Consider the following 25,998-nt stretch of genomic DNA (forward strand, 5'->3'; position numbering starts at 1 on the left):
GGAATGTAAGAATTCTTCAATGGTAAAACCCTAACCCTTACCCTAAGCCAGGCCTGTAGCGAGGGGGGGGGGGGGTAGGGGTTCAACCCCCCCCCCCGAAATGTTTCAGAGTTTTTAAAAAACCTGGTTTACTCATGAATTTTAACTGGTTAACCAAATCCCCACGCTAAGTCTATGAGATGCAAAAAATTAAGAGTCCCTCCAGAACTGCAAGCACTATCTCAAGGAAATATTGACAATTTTATTCACAGTCATTACTTGCAGCAATAGCTGATGTAGTGAAGCAACCAAGTTGGGTGCGTGTGTTGAATGTTCTCATTAAGGAGGCCAGATTTGGTGGAGGTGGTTGACAGGGGCGGAGCTGCAGGCTATGGAAGGCTGCTCTGCCCTCTGCTGTGCTCTTTGCTTCAGCGTGAGCTAGGAGGCAGGTTTCACCCCCCCCCCCCCGCGAAATTTTCAACCCCCCACCCCCCAAAATTTTCAACCTCTCCCGAAATTTTTTTCTGGCTACGGTCCTGCCCTAAGCCTAACACTTAATCAGGGTTTGGGGTAGGGTAAGGGGTGATAGTATGATAGCTGGGTCCGGAAGCGCTGAGCTTTCCGCACATTCCGCAACGGCAGTTGTGAATAAGGGAGGGGGGGGCAGACTGAGGGCGGGAATATACTTCCGTTTGGTGGAAGGATAGAAAGGAGGGGAGGGTTTGGGGTAGGGTAAGGGTTAGGATTAGGGTTAGAATTAGGCTTATGGGTTAGGTTTATGGTTAGGGTAAGGTTTAGAGTTAGGATTAGGGTTTGGGTTAAGGGTTAGGGTAAGGCTTAGGACTCGGGTAGGGGTTTTACCATTAAAGAATTCTTACATTCCTTCTATAATATCTGTGTTCCTTTCTGCGTTGTGCAAACAGCACTCCCAAAGGAGTGAAGTGGAAAGAGCATAAGGCTCAGAGCTTCTGGACCCAGCTTTCATACTGTTACCCTAACAGTATGGCCCCGGTGGTGCAGTGGGTTAAACCCCTGTGCCGGCAGGACTGAAGACCGACAGGTCGTAGGGTCGAATCCGGGGAGAGCGCAGATGAGCTCCCTCTATCAGCTCCTCATGCGGGGACATGAGAGAAGCCTCCCACAAGGATGATAGAACATCAAAACATCCGGGCGTCCCCTGGGCAACATCCTTGCAGACGGGCCAATTCTCTCACACCAGAAGCGACTTGCAGTGTCTCAAGTCACTCCTGACATGAGAAAAAAAAAAAACAAACCCTAACCCTTATCCTACCCTAAACCTTATCCTAACCCTCCCCTCTATCCTTCCACCAAATTGAAGTATATTCCCGCCTTCAGTGTGCCGCTCTCCCCTTCCCTTATTCACAACTGCCCTTGTGGAATGTGTGTAACACTCGGAGCTTCCGGACCCAGCTATCATACTATCACCTTCCAAGCCCGTATTAAATTCTTTTTTCTTCATTCCCTTTCTTCGTCCCTTCTTTCCTCCTTTCTCTTCCTTCCAAACTAGGACCTCATCACACTAGAGAATGAATCCACTTTAAATCCGATTACTGCCTCCTGCAGAATTATAGGGTTTGTAGTTTAGGGAGGAGCCTTTAACAGCCTAACTTGTCCACAAGGACTCCAAGATCTTTTTCATACGTACTGCTCTTGAGCCATGCGTCCCCCGTTCAGTATCTTTGCATTTCATTTTTTCTGCCTAAGTGGAGTATCTTGCATGTGTCCCTGTTGAACATTTTGTTAGTTTTGGCCCATCTCACTAATCTAAGATTGTTTTGAATTCTGTTCCTGTCTTCTGGGATATTAGCTATCCCTCCCAATTTGGTGTCGTCTGCAAACTTGATGATCATGCCTTCTAACCCTTCATCTAAGTCATTAATAAAGATTTTGAACAAAACCAGGCTCAGGACAGAACCCTGCGGCACTCCACTCATCACTTCTTTCCAGGATGAAGTGCATTGATTCGTTCACTTAAGCAATTACAGATTGATCTAACCGTAGTTTTGCCTAGCCCACATTTGACTAGCTACTTCATTATCTGGAATATTGTGTCCAGTTCTGGGCACCACAATTTAAGGGAGATGTTGACATGCAGGAATGTGTCCAGAGGAGGGCGACTAAAATGATCAAGGGTCTGGAGAACAACCCCTATGAGGAACACCTTAAACCCTGGCTTAACCTATTTTTATGAATTAGATTGTGCAAGAGAACAGGTAACTTGAGAGTGACTATAGCTCATTATGAAAAATTGAAGTAATTTGTAAACCATTTTAAATTATTATTGTAAACACAAGTAAAATACACATCTCAATAACAATTCCGCGGGGTTAAGTAGAACAAAAAATGATATTCCACTTACGTTTTCTTTTAATTTGATATGCCCTACTTTCTTAACCTTACCAATTCTACACTTATCTCCCACTTGTGCACAACAGTTTTTCTCCCCTCCCTCCCTTCTCCATCTTGTTGGTTCCTATTCCTCTTTGGCATAAATTCTTATATACATAGGCTTTTGTTGTAGTGACAGTTCTATCTTAATAAAATTATTGGTCTGGATTAACTACATGATAATGTAAAATTAGACATCTGCCCTTGCGCTATGCTACTCTGCTGCTGAGTACGCATGCCCAGTGTGGAACACATCTCACCACACTAAAACAGTGGATGTGGCTCTTAATGAGACATGCCGCATTATCACGGGGTGTCTGCGCCCTACACCTCTGGAGAAATTACACTGCTTAGCCGGTATTGCACCACCTGATATCCGCCAGGAAGTAGCAGCCAATAGTGAAAGGACCAAGGCAGAGACATCTCCAGCTCATCCCTTGTTTGGGTATCAGCCAGCATGTCAACGACTTAAATCAAGAAATAGTTTTCTAAGATCTACAGAGACACTAGTTGGAACACCTCAGCAAGCAAGAGTCCAAAAGTGGCAGGCTCAAACCCAGAACCTCAATCAATGGCTGATACCAAATGAGAGACTCCCCCCTGGGCACACAGAAGACTTGGAAGGCGCTGAACAGACTGCGCTCTGGCACCATGAGATGCAAAGCCAATCTTAAGAAATGGGGCTACAAAGTGGAATCCATGGCATACGAGTGTGGAGAAGAGCAAACCAATGACCACCTGCTGCAATGCAACCTGAGCCCTGCTTACATGCACAATGGAGGACCTCCTTGCGGCAACACCAGAGGCACTCCAAGTGGCCAGATACTGGTCAAAGGACATTTAATCAACTGTGTTTTTTTATCTGTTTGTTTGTTTTGTTCTGTTAGAAATGTAATACAATGGTCTGGTTGCCCCTGACACGATAAAATAAATAATTGTAAAATTTGCCATTTTGTACAGTTTAAACTTTCATTTACCTTGTCTTCTTGTACCTTGTTGGGAGATGGGGCGGGGTATAAAGATTATTATTATTACATTATTGCTTTTATTCACCGTTTGTGAGAATTTGCTCAATTAGCTGTACTTTTCATCTGACTTGGCAAAGATGGTTGGTAATGATTCTTCAGGGGAGACTTGAATTGAGCAAATGGCATGTTTGTTATCACTTTCTTTTCTTTCTTTTTTTGGATAAATATTTATTGAGTTTTGTAATTTATAACTGACATAACAAACTGACAAACATAACAAACAACATTTACAAAACTAACGAACTGAACACCGTTTAACAATAACATACAAAACATCTAGTATGACATTTTCCCTCTAACTTCCAGATACCTCAAGTGAGCATTCGTCTTCTTGTTTAAGTTGGAGTCCGTCATTCCCAGCAAAAAATACTCCGGTTTAAACTCAAATTGTAACTGGAAAATTTCTCCAATCTTTTTATATATTTCGTGCCAAAACTTTTTGACAGCTCCACAGTCCCACCACATATGTCCGAACGTGGCCACTTTTTTCTCACATCTCCAACATGTTTGTTTCCCCTTGCTATACTTAACAACCTTCTCTGGTGTGCGGTACCATAGATAGAACATTTTGAACCACTTTCTTGAGCAGTGGTAATGGTAGTGTGGGTTCACAGGATGAGTAGATTCACAACAGTAGTTCCACTTTTTGATTCTACCAATTAGTAAAACCAGTATAGGTAAACAACATATTTTCATGGTACCTATTTGTTATTTCTCTAAATATTGCTTTAATCTCAAGAAATATTCTATGTCTTCTACTTAAGAAAGAGTGACTACCTTCATGTTGCGATGCTAATGCTGTCTATATATAACATGAGTAGCACATGCATTTTTAGTATAAGACTTCTTAAACTTTTTCCTCTTGCACCCCTATTTTGCTGGAGAAATTTTTGCATGACCCCAGGTTCATAGGTATGTTAAATAGTTATACAAATCAAGTATTTACTGGTAATAAATCATTAAGAAATGTATTCTAAAACAATTCTTTGGTATACACATAATTTTATTACAAGAGAAAAACAGTTTGTAAACGAATGAGCTGGATGGGCCTATTTATTTTTACATAAAGAAGTAAATCTTGGCTGAATTTTTGATACTACAGAATGTATTATTCTTTTTTGGAATGCTCGGTTTTTAATCTGAATGACAGAATATATTCGATTTTCTCCTGAACTGGGACACGAGGTATTTTGGGGGTCTATACCTCCATCTTTAAGTCCCAGTTTGCAGAAGGCCAGGTGCCTGAAATAAATCTATACCCACCTCTCCCTTTGGTTCCCATCATCTCTTACAGAATCAGAATTATGGAATTATAGATTTGAAAGAGATCCCGAGGGCCTTCTGTCCAGCCTCATTTCTGCCTTTCAGGAACACTCAGTCCCAAGGCCCTTCTGATAGATGGCCATCTGCTTAAAATCCTCCAGTGAAGGAGTATCAGTGAAAGCATATTGCACTGTCAAACTCTTGCTATCAGGAATTTTTTCCTAATGTTGAGATGTAATCTCTTTCCTTGGCATTTGAATTCACAGTTCCATGTTTTAGTCTGTGGAATAGTGGAAAACAGGTTTTTACATTTGGAAGTCTTGCTAATTTTGCTGAACCCCCACCCAAAGGAGTCTTGGGTGAAAGGAAGGTACAAGTCATTGAGTAGGAGAGGGTGGAAGGGAAGAGAAGGCAGGAGAAATGGCTTTGTAGCTCTTGTTTTTCTTCTCTTTCAACTGGCTAAGAAAAAGGCTCTGGAGGGAAAAGGAAGGAGGTGGGAATTTCCATGTAGTATGAATTGTTGGGAAGGGAAAAGGGAGGAGAGGAGGGAGCTGCTTGGCTCACCACCACTTTGCTTGTCTGCTTCTGGGCTCTTTTCAAAAGGGACCCGTCACAACCCCCCAGAAAGTTATGGAACCAGAAATTGGTTTGTGACCCCAGTTTTAAGAAGTAGGGCCTTCGTAGATTTCAAAAAATTAGTAAACATATTTTGTTTGAAAAATGTATTTCATTTCTTTTGTTACAGATGGAGACAAACAACATTAACCAGAAAGAGATACTAGTGCTTTTATTTAATCAAGAAATGTTTGTTGGAAAGCTGATTTTCTAAGGCTGTGATTATGCTTTCATCACGTAAGGTGTTGGTCAATGTCTATATTTTGAAGAAATGGCACTGCAAAAATGGCGTGTTTCCTTTGTTCAGACCTCTTGTTGATGGCTACAGTCCCAAATGGCACAGCAACTATAAGAGACCAGGGACACCTCCTGACAAGACCCCACCATGGAAGAAAATTCACTTCAGCTTTCAGAAGGGAATAGAAGGAATCAAGACACATTTTGAGAAACTATCAAAGGAAATAGTTGACCATGTAAAAGGGCCAGAGGGACGTCCACTGCTGGATTATATGCTGAACCAGACAAAAGTCATTTGGGAGTTTCGCAGTGAAGAAGACTTGAAAAATTGGGTAATTTCTTCTGATGCTGAAATTGGAGGGAAAAGTGAAATTAACTTAAAACTGGGTAAGAATAACCAGTCTGCTGTGCTGTATGGGACCCTGAATACTACAGTACCTCGTGATGGAGAGACAAGGTACAGCGGCTATTGCTCCATGAGATCAAAACCACGATTGGTGAGTGAAATGGTAGTGTACTATAACAGTTCCACATTTAAAATGTCACTTTTAGTTGTAGAGTTGATAACCTCCTTGTATCATATTTATTGAAGGAGAATGGAAATCTATTTGAATGATTCTATTTTCTCTTATATTTTTTTATCAATTGGGTATGGGCTGATATAATCACTGTGTTGTAAAACACAATGGATTGTATCAATTTGGTATCTCCTGCAAATGGAATAGTGTTAGTTCAGTGGTGAGGAACAACCTTCCAGAGCAGATTTGGAGGTGATGTGATGGGTGGTGGTGGTGGTGGTGGTGGTGGTGTGTGTGTGTGTAGGGGAGTGAAAGGAGGAGAAAGGCTTAAATAGAAGTTTGTTTGTATAATGTATTTGGAATTAAGTCTCGGAGTATGATGGAACTTTATAAAGTAAATATAGAAATGATTGAGATATTAAAGACTACGATAACTTAATGTTAACCTTCCCCCCCCCCCCCCCCAATTGTTTTCTCAGCAGGAAAAAATCAGGTTCATGTATCTTGCAAGCCATGGCAAAAAAAAAAAAAGATTTTACTAGTCTCAAACAATATTAAATGTAGTAGACTAAGATCTCAGAATTCTTGATACAGTCACAAAGTTCAGGGGAAAGGCACACCCTAAATTATACATATGAATATGTGAACTAAAGCAATCTCCCATACAAATAATCTTATTTAGATCAGAAAAATTGTATATTTAAGTGCTTGAACAATGAAAAAAATGGCATAGCGTGTAGAAAATGGTAAAAAGTCACAAGAGATATACTGTTCGTATTGTGTGAAGTTAAATGAATCCCAGCCAAGGTTTTACTGCCAGGTAACTGTAAATAAGGTTGGCTCTTTAGTGCATTGTTGTAAATTTTGAAGTTTGAAATATTTTCTGGCTTAATCACTTCATTTATTAATTATATATATCTGTTATTATTTGCTTTCGCTATTCCTGAGATGGCAAAGAGGAACAATCCACTACAATTCAGTTTAACCCTCATGTTTATATTGGCAGTCACTAATTCCAGTGAATTTAGAAACTGGCTACAGCAAACTGCTGTTCCCAACCATAAGACTTTATGACTGTTGCAAAATTGAGCATGGTTCTCCTAGAGAAACCAGGGTACACATAATCTCTCAGCATGAAAAATGATTAGGGCAGCTACAACCTTTTTCAGTACTATGCTCTTACTGTATGTACTCATATAAGTTTTAAAAAAGCTTTATTGAAATTGCCCCCCACCCCCACCCCACCCCACCCCACCACCCCCTAGATTGACCTATACATAGGCTCATGTAAGAACAAGGATCCAGTGAAAGGCAGTGGCAGGAAGTACTCCTGCTCTTGCCAAAATAAAAGTCAACTTTTTCTTCTTCCTCACCTTCTTTGGCTTTAGCCTTAAGCAATGTGGGATGGCAGCAGCCATTTTTAATAAGGGTTTTCTGCATAAACTCTGCAGAGACCATGGTGCCCATTTTAATAAAGGTGTGCATACTTTTACAGCACGTAAAACAAATCCATAATTTTGCCCTCAAAACCTACCCTCTGCTTATAGTAAAGTTGATGTATGCATGAGTATATATATGGTAGTTCTGGAACAGTAAAAATCTTAAGGATTATGCCCTAATGTTTCCCAGTTTGGGGAGAACACAGTAAATATAATGATTATAATGTTCTACTAGGATGCAAAATCTTAATGAGAAAGTCAAACTGGCATGACAATAAGTTCTGGGAAAGAGCTAGAGTAGATTAATAGTACAGGCAAAGTATCTGCTCTTTACCATTCTACATAGTCAACTCTTGTGGGTCCTACATAGGGAGAACGGTGAGATGTAAATAGATATGAGTTTTTCAAGCGCACATTAGGACCCCATTAAAATTTTAAGAATTAAGTTTTCAGGTTGGGATGGGAAAAACTGAGTTTGACTAAATGTAGTAACTGTTGAAACGCTCAAAACAATATTTCATTTTGCTAGGTTGCTTTTGATCGAAAGAACCCATATGATTGGTCAAATTTCAACAGCCTGCATCTGCGTATCCGTGGTGATGGTAGACCCTGGATGATAAACATTTATACAGACCCATACTTCTCTCATCAGAAGGATGACCTTTATAGCTATTTTATGTTCACACGAGGAGGCCCTTATTGGGAGGAAATCAAGGTAAAACATTTAAAATAATTCATGATTTCCACTGGAAACCAATCAATCTCAGGGGATAAATTTATTAAGCGACATTGTCATTGTAAGTTGAAGCTCTTCATTTAAATGAAAGCAAGGTTTTGGGGCAAAATGCAGATATTCTTGCATTTTAAAAGCCTTCAAGTGGACCTTTAGATGTTTCCAAATGCTTTTTTGTACATGCAAAGTTTGACCTGATGGAGGGTGAAAATGGTTTCCAAAAATAGTTGCTAATGATTCAAGGAGCACACTGCTCAGATCTGTACTGTTTCCCCTGTGTTATTTACCATCTTGTCATGAACTGCATTCTCTCAAACAGCCTAAAATTAGTTGTAAGGAATGTAGCAGGTAATAACGTTGAATGCCCCAAATTTACACCAGCCAATTTGATTCCACCTCCCTTCATCAAGCCCAAGTCATTTCATATTTACACCTTGTTAATTATGAAGATTCCCCCCCCCCCAAAAAAACATTTTTATTGCTCTCCTTTTTTGTAATATGGAAATCTATCTCTATCCTTTGCATGTTGTTTCTGTCTTGAATTTTCTCATAAAGTAGTGTCTTGGAAAGTATCTAGTTCATTAAAAGGTATACATGAACAAAAAGTCACTTGTTCAAAGGACACATTTTTTTCCAAAATGAAACTTTTGTATTCTAGGTTTTATTCTACATGTCTTAAGAGGGGAAAATAAAATTAGAATTTGAGCTGGCTATCAGATAAGTAAGCTTAGAGAAACATACATAACTACAGTTGCATCTTTTTTCTGCAACATCTGCCAAATACTGGTTATACGGACTAAATTGGAAATTGTGCACTGGTTAGAGTTCCTGTATTTTAGGTACTGCTTAGAACAGAAATTCTGGAACACTTCAGGATTTCCTCCATACCCGTATGTAGGTTAGAAATCTTTGAAAATATGTTAATATGCTTGTTGTATTTAATAATATTGTATTGTTAAAGATTTACCACTGCTGTTAAATGCCAGATACTAGTACCGTATTGTATATTGATGTGATTTGGTCCGATTCCCTATCATAGTAGGTATCAATTCCTTATAGACAAATAACTTGGATGATCACAAGTTGCCTCATAATGAGTGGGTATGTAAATATCTTATTTTGCTAACATGTTCCTGCTCTGTTGCATATTTATGTTTTCAGTTCTGATCAGTTAGCAAGAAGTTATGCTTGACTGTATGTATAGGTTTCAGACTATATGCAAGCTTTGTATTTAAAGTTTGGTGAACACTTTGAGACAGTTGCTATCATCTGTTTTGTACTTCTTTCTAATGAATCCATAATTTATTATTTACAGATTCCATTTTCTAAGTTCTTTTTCTCAAGCAGAGGTAGAATCCAGGATCACCAGCATGAGCTTTTGTTAGATAAGGTATGTATGTGAACCTGCATTTTAATCTTGATACTTAAAAAACAGCTTCTAAATAATAATATGGTTAAAAATAAAAACAGAAATGAATTCATAGATTTCAGGATATTGGTGGGTTCTGCTTGGACCGTGCCCTGAATATTTTGCACAGTAATTTCTCCTTTCCTCATAATTCTTGGAGCTGGAGGAGCACTCAAGCAGGAGAGGGTCTTCATCAAGCCCAAGACATTTTCTGCATGTCTATACATATTTCCTTGTCTTGTTAGATTTTGAAAAACAGAAATTTCCAGTTTATCTAAAATCAGTGCAAAAGTGAGAACTGCCCCTTTCTCTGCATTCTCTGTAAATGCAAGATAATTGGAGGGATCAGTGATAACCTAAAAAAACCCCTTTAAGTCAGTTTGTGGGGTCTGTTTTTGTTATCAGATCACACACCCAATTATACTGTAGCCAAAGATTTTTTAAACTGTAACCTGTAATCCAGGGGTCCTTAAACATTTTAAGCAGAGGGCTGATTCACAGTCCCCCAGACAGTTATGGGGTTGGACTATACTATGGGGAAAAATTAATGAATTCCTTCCTATGCACAATGCACATACCTTATTTGTAGTGCAGAAAAAAATGAAAGGACAATACGGTAATTAAAACGAGGAACCATTTTAACCACCATAAACTTACCAGTATTACATGGGGAAGTGTGGGGCTGCTTTTGGCTGATGAAATAGTCAAGTTATTTAAAATTGTTGTATGCCTTCAAGTAATTTCAGACTTCAGGCAAAAAATAAAGTTTAGGGCGGGGGCAGGTAAATGACCTTGGAGGGCCACATCTGACCCACAGGCCTTTGTTTGGGGGCCCTCCTCTAATCTAATTTTCAAAGTCCCCAAAAACATAGGTAGGTCTTTCTCAGATCCAAACCCCTACTTCAGCTTTAGTCTATCAGCTCAAAGGAGGATTTGCCATTGCCTTCCTCTAAGTTTCAGAGTTACTTGTCAAACGTCATTGAGTGGATTTTCATGTCTGAATGGAGATTTAAACCCTGGCCTCGATTTATGAGTAGTGAAATTTGAGTGTAACCAACTTCAAGTCGAATAAACATGCTGTATTGATTCAAAAGAATGGCCTTTATTAACTATATTTTTCTTTAACAGATTAGCACTTTAGGATTTACTGTGGGTGACAAAGTAGACGGTCCCTTCCAGCTGGAGATTGACTACATTGGATTGATTAAGGACAGAGCACATACAGAAGAATGTGCTTATGAGCTATATGATAGAAATCCCAAGAAATAGAGTGCATTGAGTATTTGGAAGACTATTTGCTCATTTGTTAATGACTGAAACCAGATTTTACACGTATACCAAAATATATTGTTAACAGTTAAGATTATTTATCAATCAAGTAAGACAGATGTATTAAAAAAGAACAATATGAATCTAAAACTTGCTGTTTTGTCTGTTGTCTAATATATGTAAGATTTTTACCCAGGCATTTAAAATAATCTTTTAGGCTGCAGCCAAACTAATATGTAGTAAACAAACTTTGCAAAAAAAAAAAAAAAAAAGGGGGGGGGGGACAGTTCACTTACAACCTGTATTCTTACTAAATATGTACAGGATGACTGAAGCACATCACTGGAAAGAAAACACATAAAAATATTTACAAGGAAATTATCTGTATGAAAAAATATTTACAGCATCTTTGGGATTAACTTCAAACAGCACTCAATCCTCTCCGAGTTCCAAGCATTTGGTCTTTTTTCTGTTTTCTCTCCTGTACAAGTTTCTGACGTCTCTCTTCTCTGTCCGTGAAAAATATTAAATTGGGTAAGTATTTCGGTTTCCATACTGAAAATGTATTCATAATTTTGGTGACAAAAATCAACCCATGTTAAAGAAATACAACTGAATTATCACTGGATTATTTCAGTGATATACTTAGATTCTTTTTGGAAATGCTAAAAAGGAACAGGATGACTGATCAATAGAACACACCCCCCTGAAACTAATACCGGCAGCTTCTTGGAGCAAGAGTTATCAGTAGCTGCTTGTTTAGATATATATATTTGTCAAGCCTATTTGCTAAGTCAAATTATAGTCAAGCATTTATGCTTGTATCATATGATAACTAAAGGACTATTTTCAATTGTACTGGAGAATCATATTAGTAAGCATTAAATCATCCAAAAATACATAAATTCCAGGTCATATGTTGACCATCTTTTTCAAAGGTATTCCTTTCTAAAAGGCTAGTACAACATGAAAACACACAAAGAGAAGAATCCCAAGGCTTCTCTTCTTCCTTCAAACAATTGTATTATCCTCAAGATTGGGACTAAAAGCAGCTAACAAATTAATTATCACAACAGTAAAAAATATTAAGAGGGTTACTATTAAAGAAGAATCAAACTATTAAACAATTTAAAACACACTTTAAGCATGGTTGGACAACTATAGGAAGCTACGGGTGCAATTCCAACCACCAACACCCCCACCTTTTTTTCTCCGAAATACTCCAATAAGGGCTGTGACAGGTATTTTTTTGCTGTTTTTGGCACCCCCCTTTCCAGATTTTTAAAAGCCTTTTCTTGAGGGGCTCTAAAATATGCCAAAAGCATTTTACTTCTGTGGAGCTGCATGCTGGCTAGATCTTGAAGATCATTACAGTTTAAAACAGCACTACCTCAAATACTGTAAATTGTCTAAAAAGCCTTTCAGGGCAAAAAAGCTTATGCCTACCGATGGAAGTACTTAGTAAAGAAAAGATGTGTTTTTATATACTTGCCTGGTCTGAAGAATTGGCTGTTTAACAGCTCTTTTATGGGGACAAATACTCTTGTTTTCCTTTGAATTACCCCAGGGTTTCAGTTTTCCTGAATGGCAGAAAGGTAAATGGGTCAAGATATAACAAGTATATTTTTCACATGCTCCCAAACTGCAACTGTTATCTAATTTAGACAGCAGAGCCAATGATGAGTAACATTTGGAGAGCCCCTCCGATTTAGAGAAAAGGGTATATTTAAGTCTTGCCTATACAATATTCTGAAGAAATTAATTTTGCATGTATTAAGATGATGGTTGTGTGTGCCATTTTTCTTTTACAGTGTCATGTAGATGTTTTCAGCATCACTGATTCTACTTCTGCAAGAAGTACGGTATTCCCTCACTTATTGTGGGTGTTAAGTTCCAGGACCACCCACAAAAGTGAAAATCCGCAAAGTAGGGATGCGCTCTCTCTCTCTCTCTCTCTATATATATATATATACACAGTATATATATTTATTATTTTATTTGCGACATTTATACAGGCTTGAAAGGGTGTGTGTGTGTATATATATATATATATATAAAATCTCAAACTTGACACCCCTCCTGCCTTTCTTTCCCTGCACGCTGCTCCCCCTTCCTCCCTCCCTCCATACACTCTCTCCTTCACTCACGGCTTGCCTCTTCCAGGGCAGGGTCTTTGAGAGGCAGGGCACCAGCAGCAGAGGGGTCACCAAGATAGGACCATGGCTGCCTTGCCCAGCTCCTTGCTCAGGCCCAGTACCACTATGGCAGTGGCAGCAGCAGGGAAGCCTGCTCAACACAGAAACCTGGGCCTGGGGTGACACATGGGAGCCCGGCAGGAAGGCCTCCTGCTCCGATTCCTCCTCTTCTCTGAGGCACCATAGGGAAATGTGGGACAAGTAAGGCCTCATCAGGGAAGGAGGAGGCAGCATCTATGCTGGAGCAACAAAGGGTATACAGTGTTCTCTCACTATTGTATATTTTAAATTCATTTTTTTAAAAACACAAAACAGCAAGTACACAGAAAGCAAACTGCAAAGTAGCGAGGGAACACTATACTTCGTGGGAGCAACAATGTGCTGTTAGGCATGCAAAGTTCAGTGTTCTATAATAGGTTGCATATGAGAAAAATAAAAATCCAGTTATAATAAAAATCAGAATCACCTTGGGAGGAATTCTATTTTGCAACTATTTTGACATATAATTATTAACTGAAATACCAATCTGCCTCCCCTGACTATTTCTTAGAGTTAGAAATACAGTTTCTAATACAAACATAATACCTCTGTGGGGCTGATAATTAAGAGGCCTTGACAGACTTGCTTGCAGATCAAATACTGGCTTTTTAGTGCTTGTGGGTTCTGCAATGTTGGATACAGACTTGAAAGGGGCAACACCTATAAGGAGACAACAATATCACTAAGCAGGATACAAGAAAATCTTTCCAAAATGTATTACTTAAATTGATGACTTGTTATCTGCAGCTATATAGTGAAAAGAAAAAAAATCTGCATATCTATTACCAGATTCAGGCAGTAGTAAGACTTTTAATACTGACAATTTTTTTAGTAACAGTATTTTTTTAATTATTTACTCTATTTGTATCTCGCTTTTCTTTACCCTGAAGGGGACTCAAAGCAGCTTTACATATGGCAACTATTCAATGCCTTTGAACAACAAACAGTTAAAATACATTATGTTAAAGATTTAAAATTAAAAGCACATTAAAAACATAAAATATTACAATCACTATTAAAAATCACACCAGCCAAAATTGTAATCCAGGGCCGTTCCAAAAGTCATTGCACACAATTCTGTAGCTATTATTGCACTGTAGTTAATCTCTAAAAAGGCTTGACCACAAAGTCAAGTTTTCACTTTGCTTCTGAAGGCCAGGAGAGAGGGAGCTGCTCTAATATCATTGGGGAGGGAGTTCCAGAGCCAAGGGGCCACTAAGGCCCTGTCTCTCATCCCCACCAGTTGCACCTGTGACAGAGGTGGGACTGAAAGCAGGGCCTCAGAGATGGTTCATAGGAGGAGATACATTCCTGCCTCCCCTCCTTTGGCCAACGCAGATGAGCCAGTGCATGCACCCTCTTTCTGTACCATCCCCCTATGCATGAAACAAGGAGCACCCATGTGATTGGTCATACACCCCTTGCCAGTGATTTCCTCCCCACAACACCAGTGTTATCATAGTGCTTGTTAAAAATTGTATAGGGCAGTAGAGAAGTGACAGCAAATAAAATAATCCATGAATACTTAACGCTCAAATGCAGAGGGTCAATCTTATATAAAAAAATAAACTTAATTTACAAGAGTTTCTTTGAGCTGCTTTTAGTTGACACTTGGTTGCACTTCCTGTGATGTTCTTCCTAATTATTACATCTTCATTGCTCTTCTGAGTGTCTGGGGTGCAGCCACTGAGGAATGGAGGTTTTCTAGAAGGAGTCTTGGTAAGGGAGCGTTTGTGCTCATTGTCCTTTGTAGACTCGGAGAATCTGAATAGAAACATTAACGTTATTTAATTACACAATTTAAGAAAATTCTTAAATCAACTTCACCTAAAGTATACATTTCGATTACATCATTACTATACAATCAAATCTGAGTTACTAACACTACAAACATTTTTAAAGTTATGTTATAAATTATTCTGAAATTTTGTTTCTATTGTTATAAACATGAATTTATACATTAAGTTGGATTCTTATATTATCAAATCAATACTACTTATTTTATCAGTTGATGCTGCCTATAGTGCAGATGCTGGCATGAATTACCTGACATTCGTTTTGGTGGCTGAGAGGCCAGTTGAACTGAATACTGATTTCTTAGATTTCTGAGATAAAATACTTTTGTTTGACGTGCCAGAAGAATTGCGTGGTGAGCGCCTTAGGATTGGTGTACATGGAGGAGAGAGCCTGTTCCTTTGATGATGGCATGGGCTAAATAAAACCCCACGGGAACGTACCTGCAAACAGGTAGTCCATTAGAACAATATAAAATCTGACCTGTATGATTTCAAGCAAAAGATGTTAGATCAATAAGGCCATCCTGCTTTAAATTTCTTTTAAATCAAGGATTTATTCTCACCTTGGAACAACTTTTTGGAGTTTCTTTCTTGGAGGCCTTCAGATAATTGTTCTTAGTCAGCAACATTGTATATTATTTAGCATTTTATCATGAGCACTATTATACATCATTGTTTGAAAATGGATTATTTTTAGGGATCTTGTGGAAGCATAGAAAAAATGTAAAATTAAAGAAACAGCAGGTCTGTCAACTATCAGTTTTGCTTCCTTGGCCTCAAAGCCACATAAACTCTTAAGCAAAAGTCCTATGAAATCAGCATCACAGACAATTATCAATCAATGGGTATTATTCAGTCTTTAGGGAAGCTGTTCTTTACACCAAATTCTGAAACTGTAAATGGAAAGCAGATGAAGGGAGGCAAAGGACAGTCAAAATCCCAAGAAAGTGAGATTGTCTTGTTTGTACATTATGTACAATAAGTATAATTCTATTAGGCACATGTTAATTCTATTAGCGTTGCTGTATGATGTTTCCCCTGTGTTCGGTTTTAATTTTAATAACACTCTGAAATTATATTGTTTATTATCTGATTTTTATTCCATTTAAATTTATTGTAAGTTTTACAAATATCTTTATTGTATGTAGCACTGCCTCTTGTAGCAGAGGATACAATTTATAATTCTAAAATAAATACAGCGCTTAAAAGGAACAAAGAAAATAAAGAATATAGAAACAAGTTATATTTCAAATACACCCTGTACAGATCATACAACAGGCAATTCAAAAATAGTTTTGTACTCTTGTGGAAAGAAAGGCTAAACATCGTAATTCCTTAAAGGATGCTTACATTTGGCAAAGTGCAAACATGACTGAATGAAAGCCAAAATCCACTTGAGAGAAGAGGGATATTTTTACCTTATCCTCCTTTACTGAATTGCTGATGTTGCATGTCATTTTATTTTTCCTTTCAACGTAATCATCAATAGATTGCATTTTCTTGAACTGAGCTTCATGAATTCTTTTAAAATCTACAAAATCAAAGGAGCATATTATTGGTATTTTGTTAAGGACATTGATAGTTTGTTAGTTTGCCTAAGGTTGGGGTTTCCACCAATATGTAACAAAATTCGGGGGAAAAATCTGCTCCTGGTTTAAAAGAGTTATTTCTTGTTTAATTGTGAGGTTCTTACTTTGAAAGTAGTTGTCAGCAGAGTTATAATATCAAATAAAAAATAACAATACTATAGCAGAAGCTTACTTTATTATAGCTTCATAGTGGAAACTCAGAAATCAGACATCAGACCCTAAACAAAAACCTCCAACCAAATCGAAGACCTAAAGACTGCAGGCAGATGCAAACCATTATAACAGCAGCAATGAGATCCACCTGCACCCAATTGACCAAACCCAAACCACAAGAATTTCAGCAATTAAAGGCATAAACTCACTTACACAAACATAACTCACTTACACAAATACATACAATGAACAATATAATTTTGCACATTTTACAATACTTCTAACAGTAGTTATAGAAATTTCGTTTTTGTGGCTGCCACAAACTGTTTAATTGGTTGAGGCCCTATGAGATATCCAATGAAAAGCTATAGCAAATGTGCTGCAGGATGTCTTGCAGCACATTTTGCTTTTTCCGTGTTCTTATAATAGAAGCAATTAGAAAATGACATTTACAACCCAGGAACAAAAATCGTGTTACATAGTGAAACGAAACAGTGCTACATACAATAATGATGTTTCACTTGGTATGAATGACCACATACCAAGACTCAATAAGTATGGTGTCTACTATAAATAAAGTAACCAGTAATAGTCTCATGCTCGGCAATGGAAGATAATACCTTTTAAAATGGAAAACGTTTGCAGAAGACTTAAATTATATATAGCTGTCTAAAACTAGAAGACACAGATTGCCATTTGTTTTCATATATGAAAAAACAAACAGAAATCACCTGAAAAAATAATTATTTTATGATCACATGGTGGACATTGTCAGAAAAGGACTTTGGATCCTGTTTTTAGAAAAATGAGCAGTTTTTACAATTATTGAGTTGTAATGAGAAAAGGACCCCTTTGAGGTCCTTTTCTCATTATTTGTAACTTAAATGGTTGGAACTAAGCAAGTATTTTGAAAAAATACAAAACCAATTAATCCAAGGCTTTAAACAACCTTTTAATTTTTTTTCTTACATCAGTTTATATTCTAGTTTTCCAACATCTTTTAAGAGACTGTTAAAACTTTTTGTAGTAAGAATCCCAAATACAGGCAGCCCACAAGTTGCTAATTCAGATATTTGTAACTCAAGGACTGCCTATATATGCATAATTCTCTGAAAATAATTTATGAAAACAGAAACAAAAAATCCCAAGCATGTAAATATCAGACATTTCTCATTATAACCAGATCTCCAAATTTGCAGGTTTAACTTTTGTGAATTTAATTTGATTATTCACAGATTGGATTAGGTCTTCCAGGGCAACTATATGGTCAAGTTTTTAAATGCCACTATTATGCTTACCTCAAAGAACACCTAAAGAGGTGTTCTTTGAGGTAAGCATAATAATGGCATTTTAAAAAATGCATGGTTTTTTCCACTTTTATGGGGCTTCTCCACTTCTAACTGCCATAGTAAAGAATCTATTGTGCATTGTTATGTTACTGCTAGGATAGTGCTAGTGGCAGGTAAGCTTGCAACTTACTTGGAGTGGTAAGTGCTCCTCTTCTCCCAGATTTTGGCAAGTTGCCTTTGTAAGGTTTCTTTCCAGAAAGAGAGCTCACAGGAGTATCACCTCATATAAAAAGATTGGAGAGAAAGCTTTAAAATTGGTGGGAAACAACTTTCACTAGAAGTCAAATTTAGATCATTGGCTACAAAAGATAAAAATGCTTCCTAAAGTAAAAGGCAGCTTTTTAAAAAAATGTTTTAGATTTAGTCTGTTCTTGTAAGCCGCTCCGAGCCCTAGGGAAGTGGTGGCATATAAGTTTGAATAATAAATAAATAAAAGAGGAAGACTAAGCTATAGTTATAATGATTCAATAAAAAAGGCATGACCCTGAGCTTACAAAACGTGAGTAGGACTATGCAAGTCAGGAAACCATGTTTAAATATTTGGAAAGGTATAATATTGAGGAAGGAGCGAACTTGTCTGGTGCTGCTCCAGAGCCATGGACCAATTGATTCCAACTACTGTAAAAGAAATTCCCCCTAAACATTAGGCCAGCACATTAAACAAGTTCTCTCCTTTTTAGGAAACTATCAGACTAAAATAAAACTATAAAATTTTATTTATAAGGGCAAATTACTTTCAATTGGTTTTTGTCCTGGAGTAACAGACTCTGCTACCAAGTTTCCTGTCGTTTTGCTGTTGGTCAGATATTCATCTTGGTAAATTTCCAGTGTTTTTCCAGATCCGGCATTTTGCAATGGTTCATTTTCCTTCTGATCTTCCGGAATCTACAGTGCAAAATCAAGGGACAGATATATTTGAAGTCTAACATCTAACACAAGCTGGTGGTGGCATCTCAATGGGGCAGCAAGTTCAATCAGTCTAAACACAAAAGATTTATAAATACAATACAAACAGCTAATCTGAAGTTCAGATTACATTCCAGAGCAAATTCAGCACCCTATTCCCATGGAAGTCACCAGCCACCACTGTTGGTATCTCACATCCTGCTTCCACTATCATTATTTTCTTCCTTCACATTTAATGCAAACAAAATAATAATGCGCTATAACTGCATTTGGTATACATTACTTTTGATGCTTTCCATGGCAAATCAATAAGATCCATAGCAGGGATGGAACATGAATAATATAAATCTTATATACCAAAGAGTACCTCTTTCTTTGGGTGACATTCTGGTTTCAAGTCACAAACATTTCTAGACTTTCCAGTACCTTATGGCAATTTGATTTTCTACGCCTTTTGGTAACCATGGACAGGTTGGTAGGCATTTGATTGCTGTCACTTTCCTCAACATCTGAAGCAGAAAAGGTCTCATTGCTGACCTATACAAAAGAAATTGGACATTTTTTTCTATTTCACTGTTATCAGTGAGGAAATGTAAAATGTAGTTAATCAACACTCAAAGAGCATTTTGAATTCCACTAATGGAATTGAACCAAACTTGGCACATAGAACTCCCATTACTAACAGAAAATACTGGAAGAGTTTGATGGGCATTGATCTTGAGTTTTGGAGTTGTAATTCACCTACATGCAGAGAACACTGTAGACTCAAACAATGATGGATCTGGACCAAACATGGCACGAATACACAATATGCCCAAATGTGAACACTGGTGGAGTTGGCGAAAAATAGACTTGGCATTTGGGAGTTATAGTTTCAAGGATTTACAGTTCACCTAAAATCAAAGAGCATTCTGAACCTCACCTACGACAGAATTGGGCCAAATTTCCCGCACAGATCCCCCATGTGTTTTCTAATGGTCCTTTGGTATCCCCTCTGGCACCCCTTCACGAGCCCCCAGGGGTCCAAACCTCCAAGCTGAGAAACACTACTATCAACTAATACTAGATTTCATGCCCTGAGAATGACTGCAACAATTACGGGAAATAATTATTTCTTTGATCATTATAGGCAGTAAGTGAATGAGACATTTCAGAGGCAGAATACTATTAACTTTAAAAAAAAAAACAAAACAGGGAAATTGTTGGTCCTTTCTTAGAAACAAACTCAATAACAGTGGATTTTTAAAAATTGCATACCATACTTCCATTTTCCTGTACTTCTTCATGAAAATGTTGCTTCAACGCATTTAACAATTTCTCTGCCTGTTACAAAAATATTATAACACATTTCAGGTATGTGCAGTTATTTCACATTTTTTCAATACATGAAATACAAAAATGTACTATTAAGTTATACAAATTAACAAGAAAAATGTTGTCATTAAAATAGCCAAGTTCAGCTTGAAATAGTAACAAGAGTATGAGAAATCTGTCTGCAAGATGAACACAAACATTAGGCAGAAACATAAATTAAGACACCTTTTACTTCCGCGTGGCCCATGGCAGTCTGCTAACACCTGAAACTGAATTCTATGTGAGTTTTTCATTACCGAGTTTACACAAAAGGAAATGTACAATATAGTCCTTTGCCATCCAAACGTAACATACTTTTTCTTTGCCATCCAAATGCAACATACTTTTTTCGAATATTACTCGTTGAGGAAAAATGTGACCAGGGGAAGCAGATTTAGGTGCCTCTTAAGACTAATTTTAGAGAAAAAAAACATATCAGGCCTCTTCTAAACTGCCATATAATGCAGATTATCAACATAGATTATCTGGATTTTATATGGCAGTGTAGAAGCGGCCTCAGTTTCTTCTTCCTATTTAATGTGGGGAAGAGAAGGATGTTGGCTCATGCAGCTGTGGTTAATTAGATACACGTCAGGTGCTATATGACTGAAAACTGGATCTTTTAAAATTATAATGCATAGTTTTATATTTGATTATTTTCCTTCCTTTATTTATGCATGTAAATGGTCGGTCCTCTGTATCCACTAATTCGGTATTCACAGATGGAAAACCTTAAAAAAACCCCAAAAAGCAAACCTTCATTTTGTCATTTTATACAAGGGACAACATTTTCCTCTTTAATAGGACTTGAGAATCCACAAATTTCAGTATCAGTGAAGGCCCTGGATCCAAACCTCAGCAGATACCAAGGACCCACTCCACTGTTCTTTGCTGTATTACTTTTAAAGCTGCCTGTTCAGGGTATTTCAAACAATGAATATGAACAAAATCTGGCCGCCAGTATTTAAAAACTCTAAAATCAGGACAGTAAATAAAGAGCAATACTCAGAAAACTGGGGAATTACAGGCATAAAATAATCAGGGCCAGCTAGCTCCTCCTAACAAAGGATTCCCCCAGGTAGGAAGCAGCCAAGATTTGAAGCCATTCTATGCTAATCAAAGTGGCCAATTACAACATTCACACCTGCCTCAAACAGAAAAAAGTAATTTCTCCCAGCCCGGACATTCCAGAGATATATAAACCCCACTTGCCTAGCTTCCAACAAATTTAACAACCTCTGAGGATGTGGGCGAAACATCAGGAGAGAAAACTTCTGGAATGTGGCCATACAGCCTGGAAAACTCACAGCAACCCAATTTCATGCTTATTTCAACCCATTGCAATGCCAACATCATTAACAACTCTGAAAACAACGATTAAAAATAACCTTGTAGTGCCTAGCCATTTTCCAGTAAAGAAACAATGCATTTAACAGGAGGAAGAAATATGGGGACAAAAACTAGCCCAAACAAAAACTGCAGACCAGCTAACCAAAAAGCCTGAGGTGCACTGATTCAGAAGAAAACAATTTGCTGCCCCTTTGGACCCCAACAGGAGTTTCTAAGGTTCAAAATGGAAAATGGGCATCCTATACTTCAGCGGAGAAGAGAGGTTTCTCTGGAGACACACAAGTGGGCTCATTCCAAGTGGATCAGCCCAATAGTTGGGCGGTTAACAGTAACAAGAGGACAACAACCAAGCCATTGGCCTTCTTTGATTTGAATCCTACAAAGTAGAATGAATGCAGTTTGACACCACTTTTCCCGTCATGGTTCAGTGCTATGGAATCACGGGAGTTGTAGCCTTGCAAGGTCCAGAGTGCTGGTGTCTTACCGAACTACAAATTCCAGTTCAATTCCATATCAAACCGCATCACCTCAAGCTCCATCAAATCTCTAAAAAACCGAGTTCAAGACTTTTCTTAGAGCAAGCATGGGCAAACTTAGGCGCTCCAGGTGTTTTGGACTTTTTCAAAATATTTATTTCGGTCATTGACCAGCACAGGAAATAGTGTCACATTTCCATACAAACCTGGCATGTTTGGTACATTAAAAATATAAATATAACTACTAAAAACACAATATGGGTGAGGGAGCAGAAGGGGAAACAGGGTAAAAACATACAATTCCTACCGGGTGTTAGGAATTGTGGGAGTTGGTCCAAAACACCTGGAGGGCCTAAGTTTGCCCATGCCTAGCTTAAAGGAACAAAACCTTCAGTTTCTTCGGTCGCACCTACACTATAGAATTAGCGCAGTTTGAGACTGCGTTAACTGCCATGGCTCAACTATATAGAATCATGGGAGCTGTAGTTTTAAAAGGTACCTCAACAAACTACAAATCCCGGGATTACATAGCACTAAGGCATGGCAGTTAAAAGTGGTATCAAACTGGATTAATTTTACAATGCAGATGCACTCTAAAGAGTTCTGCTAGAATGTTCCACCAGCTAATAATTTCCACAACATCCGCGCCTTACCTCTCAAGGTACCATGGCTATAGTAATTCAAGGGTGTGCACTAGAAGTCTCTGTCATTCTAAGTACCGTTCAAAACTCAGTTCCCTGAGGCAATTCAGTGTTATCTTTGTGCCATTCCCCATAGAATCATAGAGTTGGAAGAGACCTCATGGGCCATCCAGTCCAACCCCCTGCCAAGAAGCAGGAATATTGCATTCAAAGAACCCCTGACAGATGGCCATCTAGCCTGTTTAAAAACCTCCAAGGAAGGAGCCTCCACCACACTCCGGGGCAGAGAGTTCCACTGCTGAACGGCTCACAGTCAGGAAGTTCTTCCTCATGTTCAGATGGAATCTCCTTTCTTATAGTTTGAAGCCACTGTTCCACGTCCTAGTCTCCAGGGAAGCAGAAAGCAAGCTTGCTCCCTCCTCCCTGTGACTTCCTCTCACATATTTATACATGGCTATCATATCCCCTCTCAGCCTTCTTTTCTTCAGGCTAAACATGCCCAGCTCCTTAAGCCGCTAATCATAGGGCTTGTTCTCCAGACCCTTGATCATTTTAGTCGCAGATAGCAATTTATAAATTCGTTTTCATTGGGAAACATAAACAACTAAGGGTAGACCTAAGTTCTCACCTTGAGATTGGCCTTCAGCCCCAGAGCCTTGGCCAGGGACTGCAGCTCGCTGTACTTGAGCGTCTCCAGCCGCTCCTCCGGGGGAGAAACCTCCATGACTGGGCGCCTCCAGCCACCAAAGGGAAGGAAGGAAAGCTCCGCGCCCAACTGCCGCGCCTCGAAGCCGCTCGCGCGCTCTCCCTTCAAACCTTCACTCGTCGCGCGGCATTGGTTGGACGCTCGCGGAAGAGGGCGGTGCCTGAAGGAGGCCCGTGGCCAATAGGATGCCTTCGCGTGAGCCAGCGAAACAAAACAAAAAGGTTATTTTTTTCTAGGGTTTTTTTCCCCAAGCTTCTCGTACATTTTCGGAAAGAGAACGGAAACAGCCGAGCTCCCAACCCTTCCAGTTGGCGGAGAGACCAATCCTCCGGGGGTTGGGAATAAAATCAACCGGCGACAAAAGCATGAATGGGTTGCTGTAAGTTTTCCTGGCTGTATGGCCATGTTCCAGAAGCCTTCTCTCCTGACTTTTCGCCTGTATCTATGGTTTGTTGTTCATTCGTTCAGTCGTCTCCGACCCTTCATGACCTCATGGACCAGCCCACGCCAGAGCTCCCTGTCTGGAGCTCCCTGTCTGCAGTCACCACCCCCAGCTCCCTCAAGGTCAGTCCAGTCACTTCAAGGATGCCATCCATCCATCTTGCCCTTGGTCGGCCCCTCTTCCTTTTACCTTCCGCTTTCCCCAGCATCATTGTCTTCTCTAGGCTTTGCTGTCTCCTCATGATGTGGCCAAAGGTTGTAAGATCTCTTGGAAACTAGGAAAATGGGGTTTATATATCTGTGGAAAGAACAAGAGTTCTTTCTTCCAACCTTTTAGTCCGGGGGTCCTCAAACTTTTTAAACAGAGGGCCAGGTCACAGTCCCTCAAACTTTTGGAGGGCAGGATTATAATGTAAAAAAACAAACAAACATGAATTCCTATGCACAATGCACATATCTTATTTTAGTTCAAAAACCACTTAAAAACAATACAATAATTACAATAATGAACAATTTTAATAAATATTAATTTATAAGTATTTCAATGGGAACTGTGGGCCTGCTTTCGCCTGATGAGATATGATTGTTGTTGTTGTGTGCTTTCAGGTCGTTTCAGACTTAGGTTGACCCTGAGCAAGGGCCAGGTAAATGACCTTGGAGGGCCACAACCGGCTCCCGGGCCTTAGTTTGAGGTCCCCTGCTTTAGTCTTTAACTTTCTCTCCCAAACTGTGCTTGTGCCAGCTATCACCTTCCAACAAAGGATTCCCCTAGGCAGGAAGTGGTCAGGCTTGGAAGCTACAAGACCATTAAATGCTAATTAAGGTGGACAACTGCAGCATTCACACCTGCCTCCAACAGTGTCAGTGAAAGCCCTGGATCCAAACCTCAGCAGATACCAAGGATCTACTCCACACCGCATTTTAGATTGCATACCTTTGGCAGGTCCAGTGTTTGTTGTTTTACTTTTTAAGGCAGTCTGTTATTTCAAACAATGATATGAACAAAATCTGGCTACCAGTATTTAAAAACTCTAAAATCAGGACAGTAAATAAGGAGCAATACTCAGAAAACTGTGGAATTCCAGGCATGAAATAATCAGGGCCAGCTAGCGTATCCTAACAAAGGATTCCCCCAGGCAGGAAGCGGCCAGGCTTTGAAGCTGCAAAGGCATTGTATACTAATCAAAGTGGCCAATTACAACATTCACACCTGCCTCAAACAGAAAAAAGTTATTTTTCCCAGCCTGGACATTCCATAGATATATAAACGCCACTTGCCTAGCTTCCAACAGATCTCACAACCTCTGAGGATGCCTGCCATAGATGTGGGTGAAACATCAGGAGAGAATACTTCTGGAATGTGGCCATACAGTCCGGAAAACTCACAGCAACCCAGTGATTCCGGCCATGAAAGCCTTCGACAACGCCAAAGCATAAATGTAAAAAAAAAAAAAAGAGCTGAGTTAAGAGGGCCAGGCTTTCAAAAGGAAAGGAACCAAACCGCCACCGTTTTTGAGACCAAATCAATCACCGAGAGGCATTTCAAACACAAAGCTGCGCAGTTTAAAATCAACACAATGAAGCCTTCCCAAAAACATCAGAAAGGAGCTGGGATCTAGCGCCCACCCACGTGACTTTGAAACCGAATTGCTGCTTTTCACAGCGCATCGAGAAAGAAAGCCGAATTCCGGGAGAATTGCGGGAAGGGGGATAAATGCATGTCATATTTTCCCTTTGGAAAGAAAAGGGGAACTGAGAAGGGATTCAACAACCCGGAGTCTTTTTAAAGAAATGTATACATATAAAACGGGGACTACCTTTACCTTTACCTATACATATAAAAACACGCGCGCACACAGCACAAGAGAGTACCAAAATGCCAAAGGAACACGGTGAATGTTGTGAGCCGCTCTCTCCTCTCCAACCGAGTCTGCAGGTCTTACGAGAGAAAGACAGGCCTCTGCGTGGGAGGTCAAGTGCCGAAGAGACGTTGGCTTCGAGGCCTGCCTGGGCCACGGAAACGTCCAAATAAAATTGTTTTTAAACCGCCCGCGCCCCCGCTTTGTGTTATATTCTTGAAACCCGATTGGGTCAAGCCGCAAAGTA

The 25,998-nt window shown here is 39.1% G+C and overlaps 2 protein-coding genes across 5 annotated transcripts; one reads left to right on the plus strand and one right to left on the minus strand.

The window, feature by feature from the left end:
* Positions 1 to 5,440: 5,440 nt before the first annotated feature.
* NUSAP1 (nucleolar and spindle associated protein 1) lies at positions 5,441 to 25,907 on the minus strand. 4 transcript variants are annotated; one of them, XM_067462838.1, is made up of 13 exons: positions 25,722 to 25,907; positions 23,374 to 23,640; positions 20,183 to 20,248; positions 19,352 to 19,462; positions 18,754 to 18,904; positions 18,150 to 18,239; positions 16,347 to 16,459; positions 15,179 to 15,369; positions 14,712 to 14,896; positions 13,679 to 13,792; positions 12,391 to 12,478; positions 11,301 to 11,407; positions 5,441 to 5,879 (listed from the first exon to the last, which is right to left on the minus strand). In XM_067462838.1, the coding sequence occupies exons 2-12, from the start codon at positions 23,467 to 23,469 to the stop codon at positions 11,320 to 11,322; spliced, it is 1,293 nt and encodes a 430-aa protein (XP_067318939.1). In that variant the 5' UTR covers positions 23,470 to 23,640; positions 25,722 to 25,907; the 3' UTR covers positions 5,441 to 5,879; positions 11,301 to 11,319. The 4 variants fall into 4 exon arrangements, with proteins under 4 accessions (XP_067318939.1, XP_060616668.2, XP_067318938.1 ...); XM_060760685.2 differs by lacking the exon at positions 5,441 to 5,879 and having other exon boundaries at positions 10,712 to 11,407; positions 25,765 to 25,907; XM_067462837.1 differs by lacking the exon at positions 5,441 to 5,879 and having other exon boundaries at positions 10,712 to 11,407.
* Positions 5,519 to 11,048, plus strand: NDUFAF1 (NADH:ubiquinone oxidoreductase complex assembly factor 1). Its single transcript, XM_067462840.1, has 4 exons — positions 5,519 to 6,028; positions 8,018 to 8,203; positions 9,537 to 9,611; positions 10,758 to 11,048. Exons 1-4 carry the CDS (start codon positions 5,519 to 5,521, stop codon positions 10,896 to 10,898), a joined length of 912 nt encoding a protein of 303 aa, XP_067318941.1. The 3' UTR covers positions 10,899 to 11,048.
* Positions 25,908 to 25,998: the final 91 nt, after the last annotated feature.

This window comes from Anolis sagrei, chromosome 1, assembly GCF_037176765.1.
Source record: "Anolis sagrei isolate rAnoSag1 chromosome 1, rAnoSag1.mat, whole genome shotgun sequence".
Taxonomy (NCBI): domain Eukaryota; kingdom Metazoa; phylum Chordata; class Lepidosauria; order Squamata; family Dactyloidae; genus Anolis; species Anolis sagrei.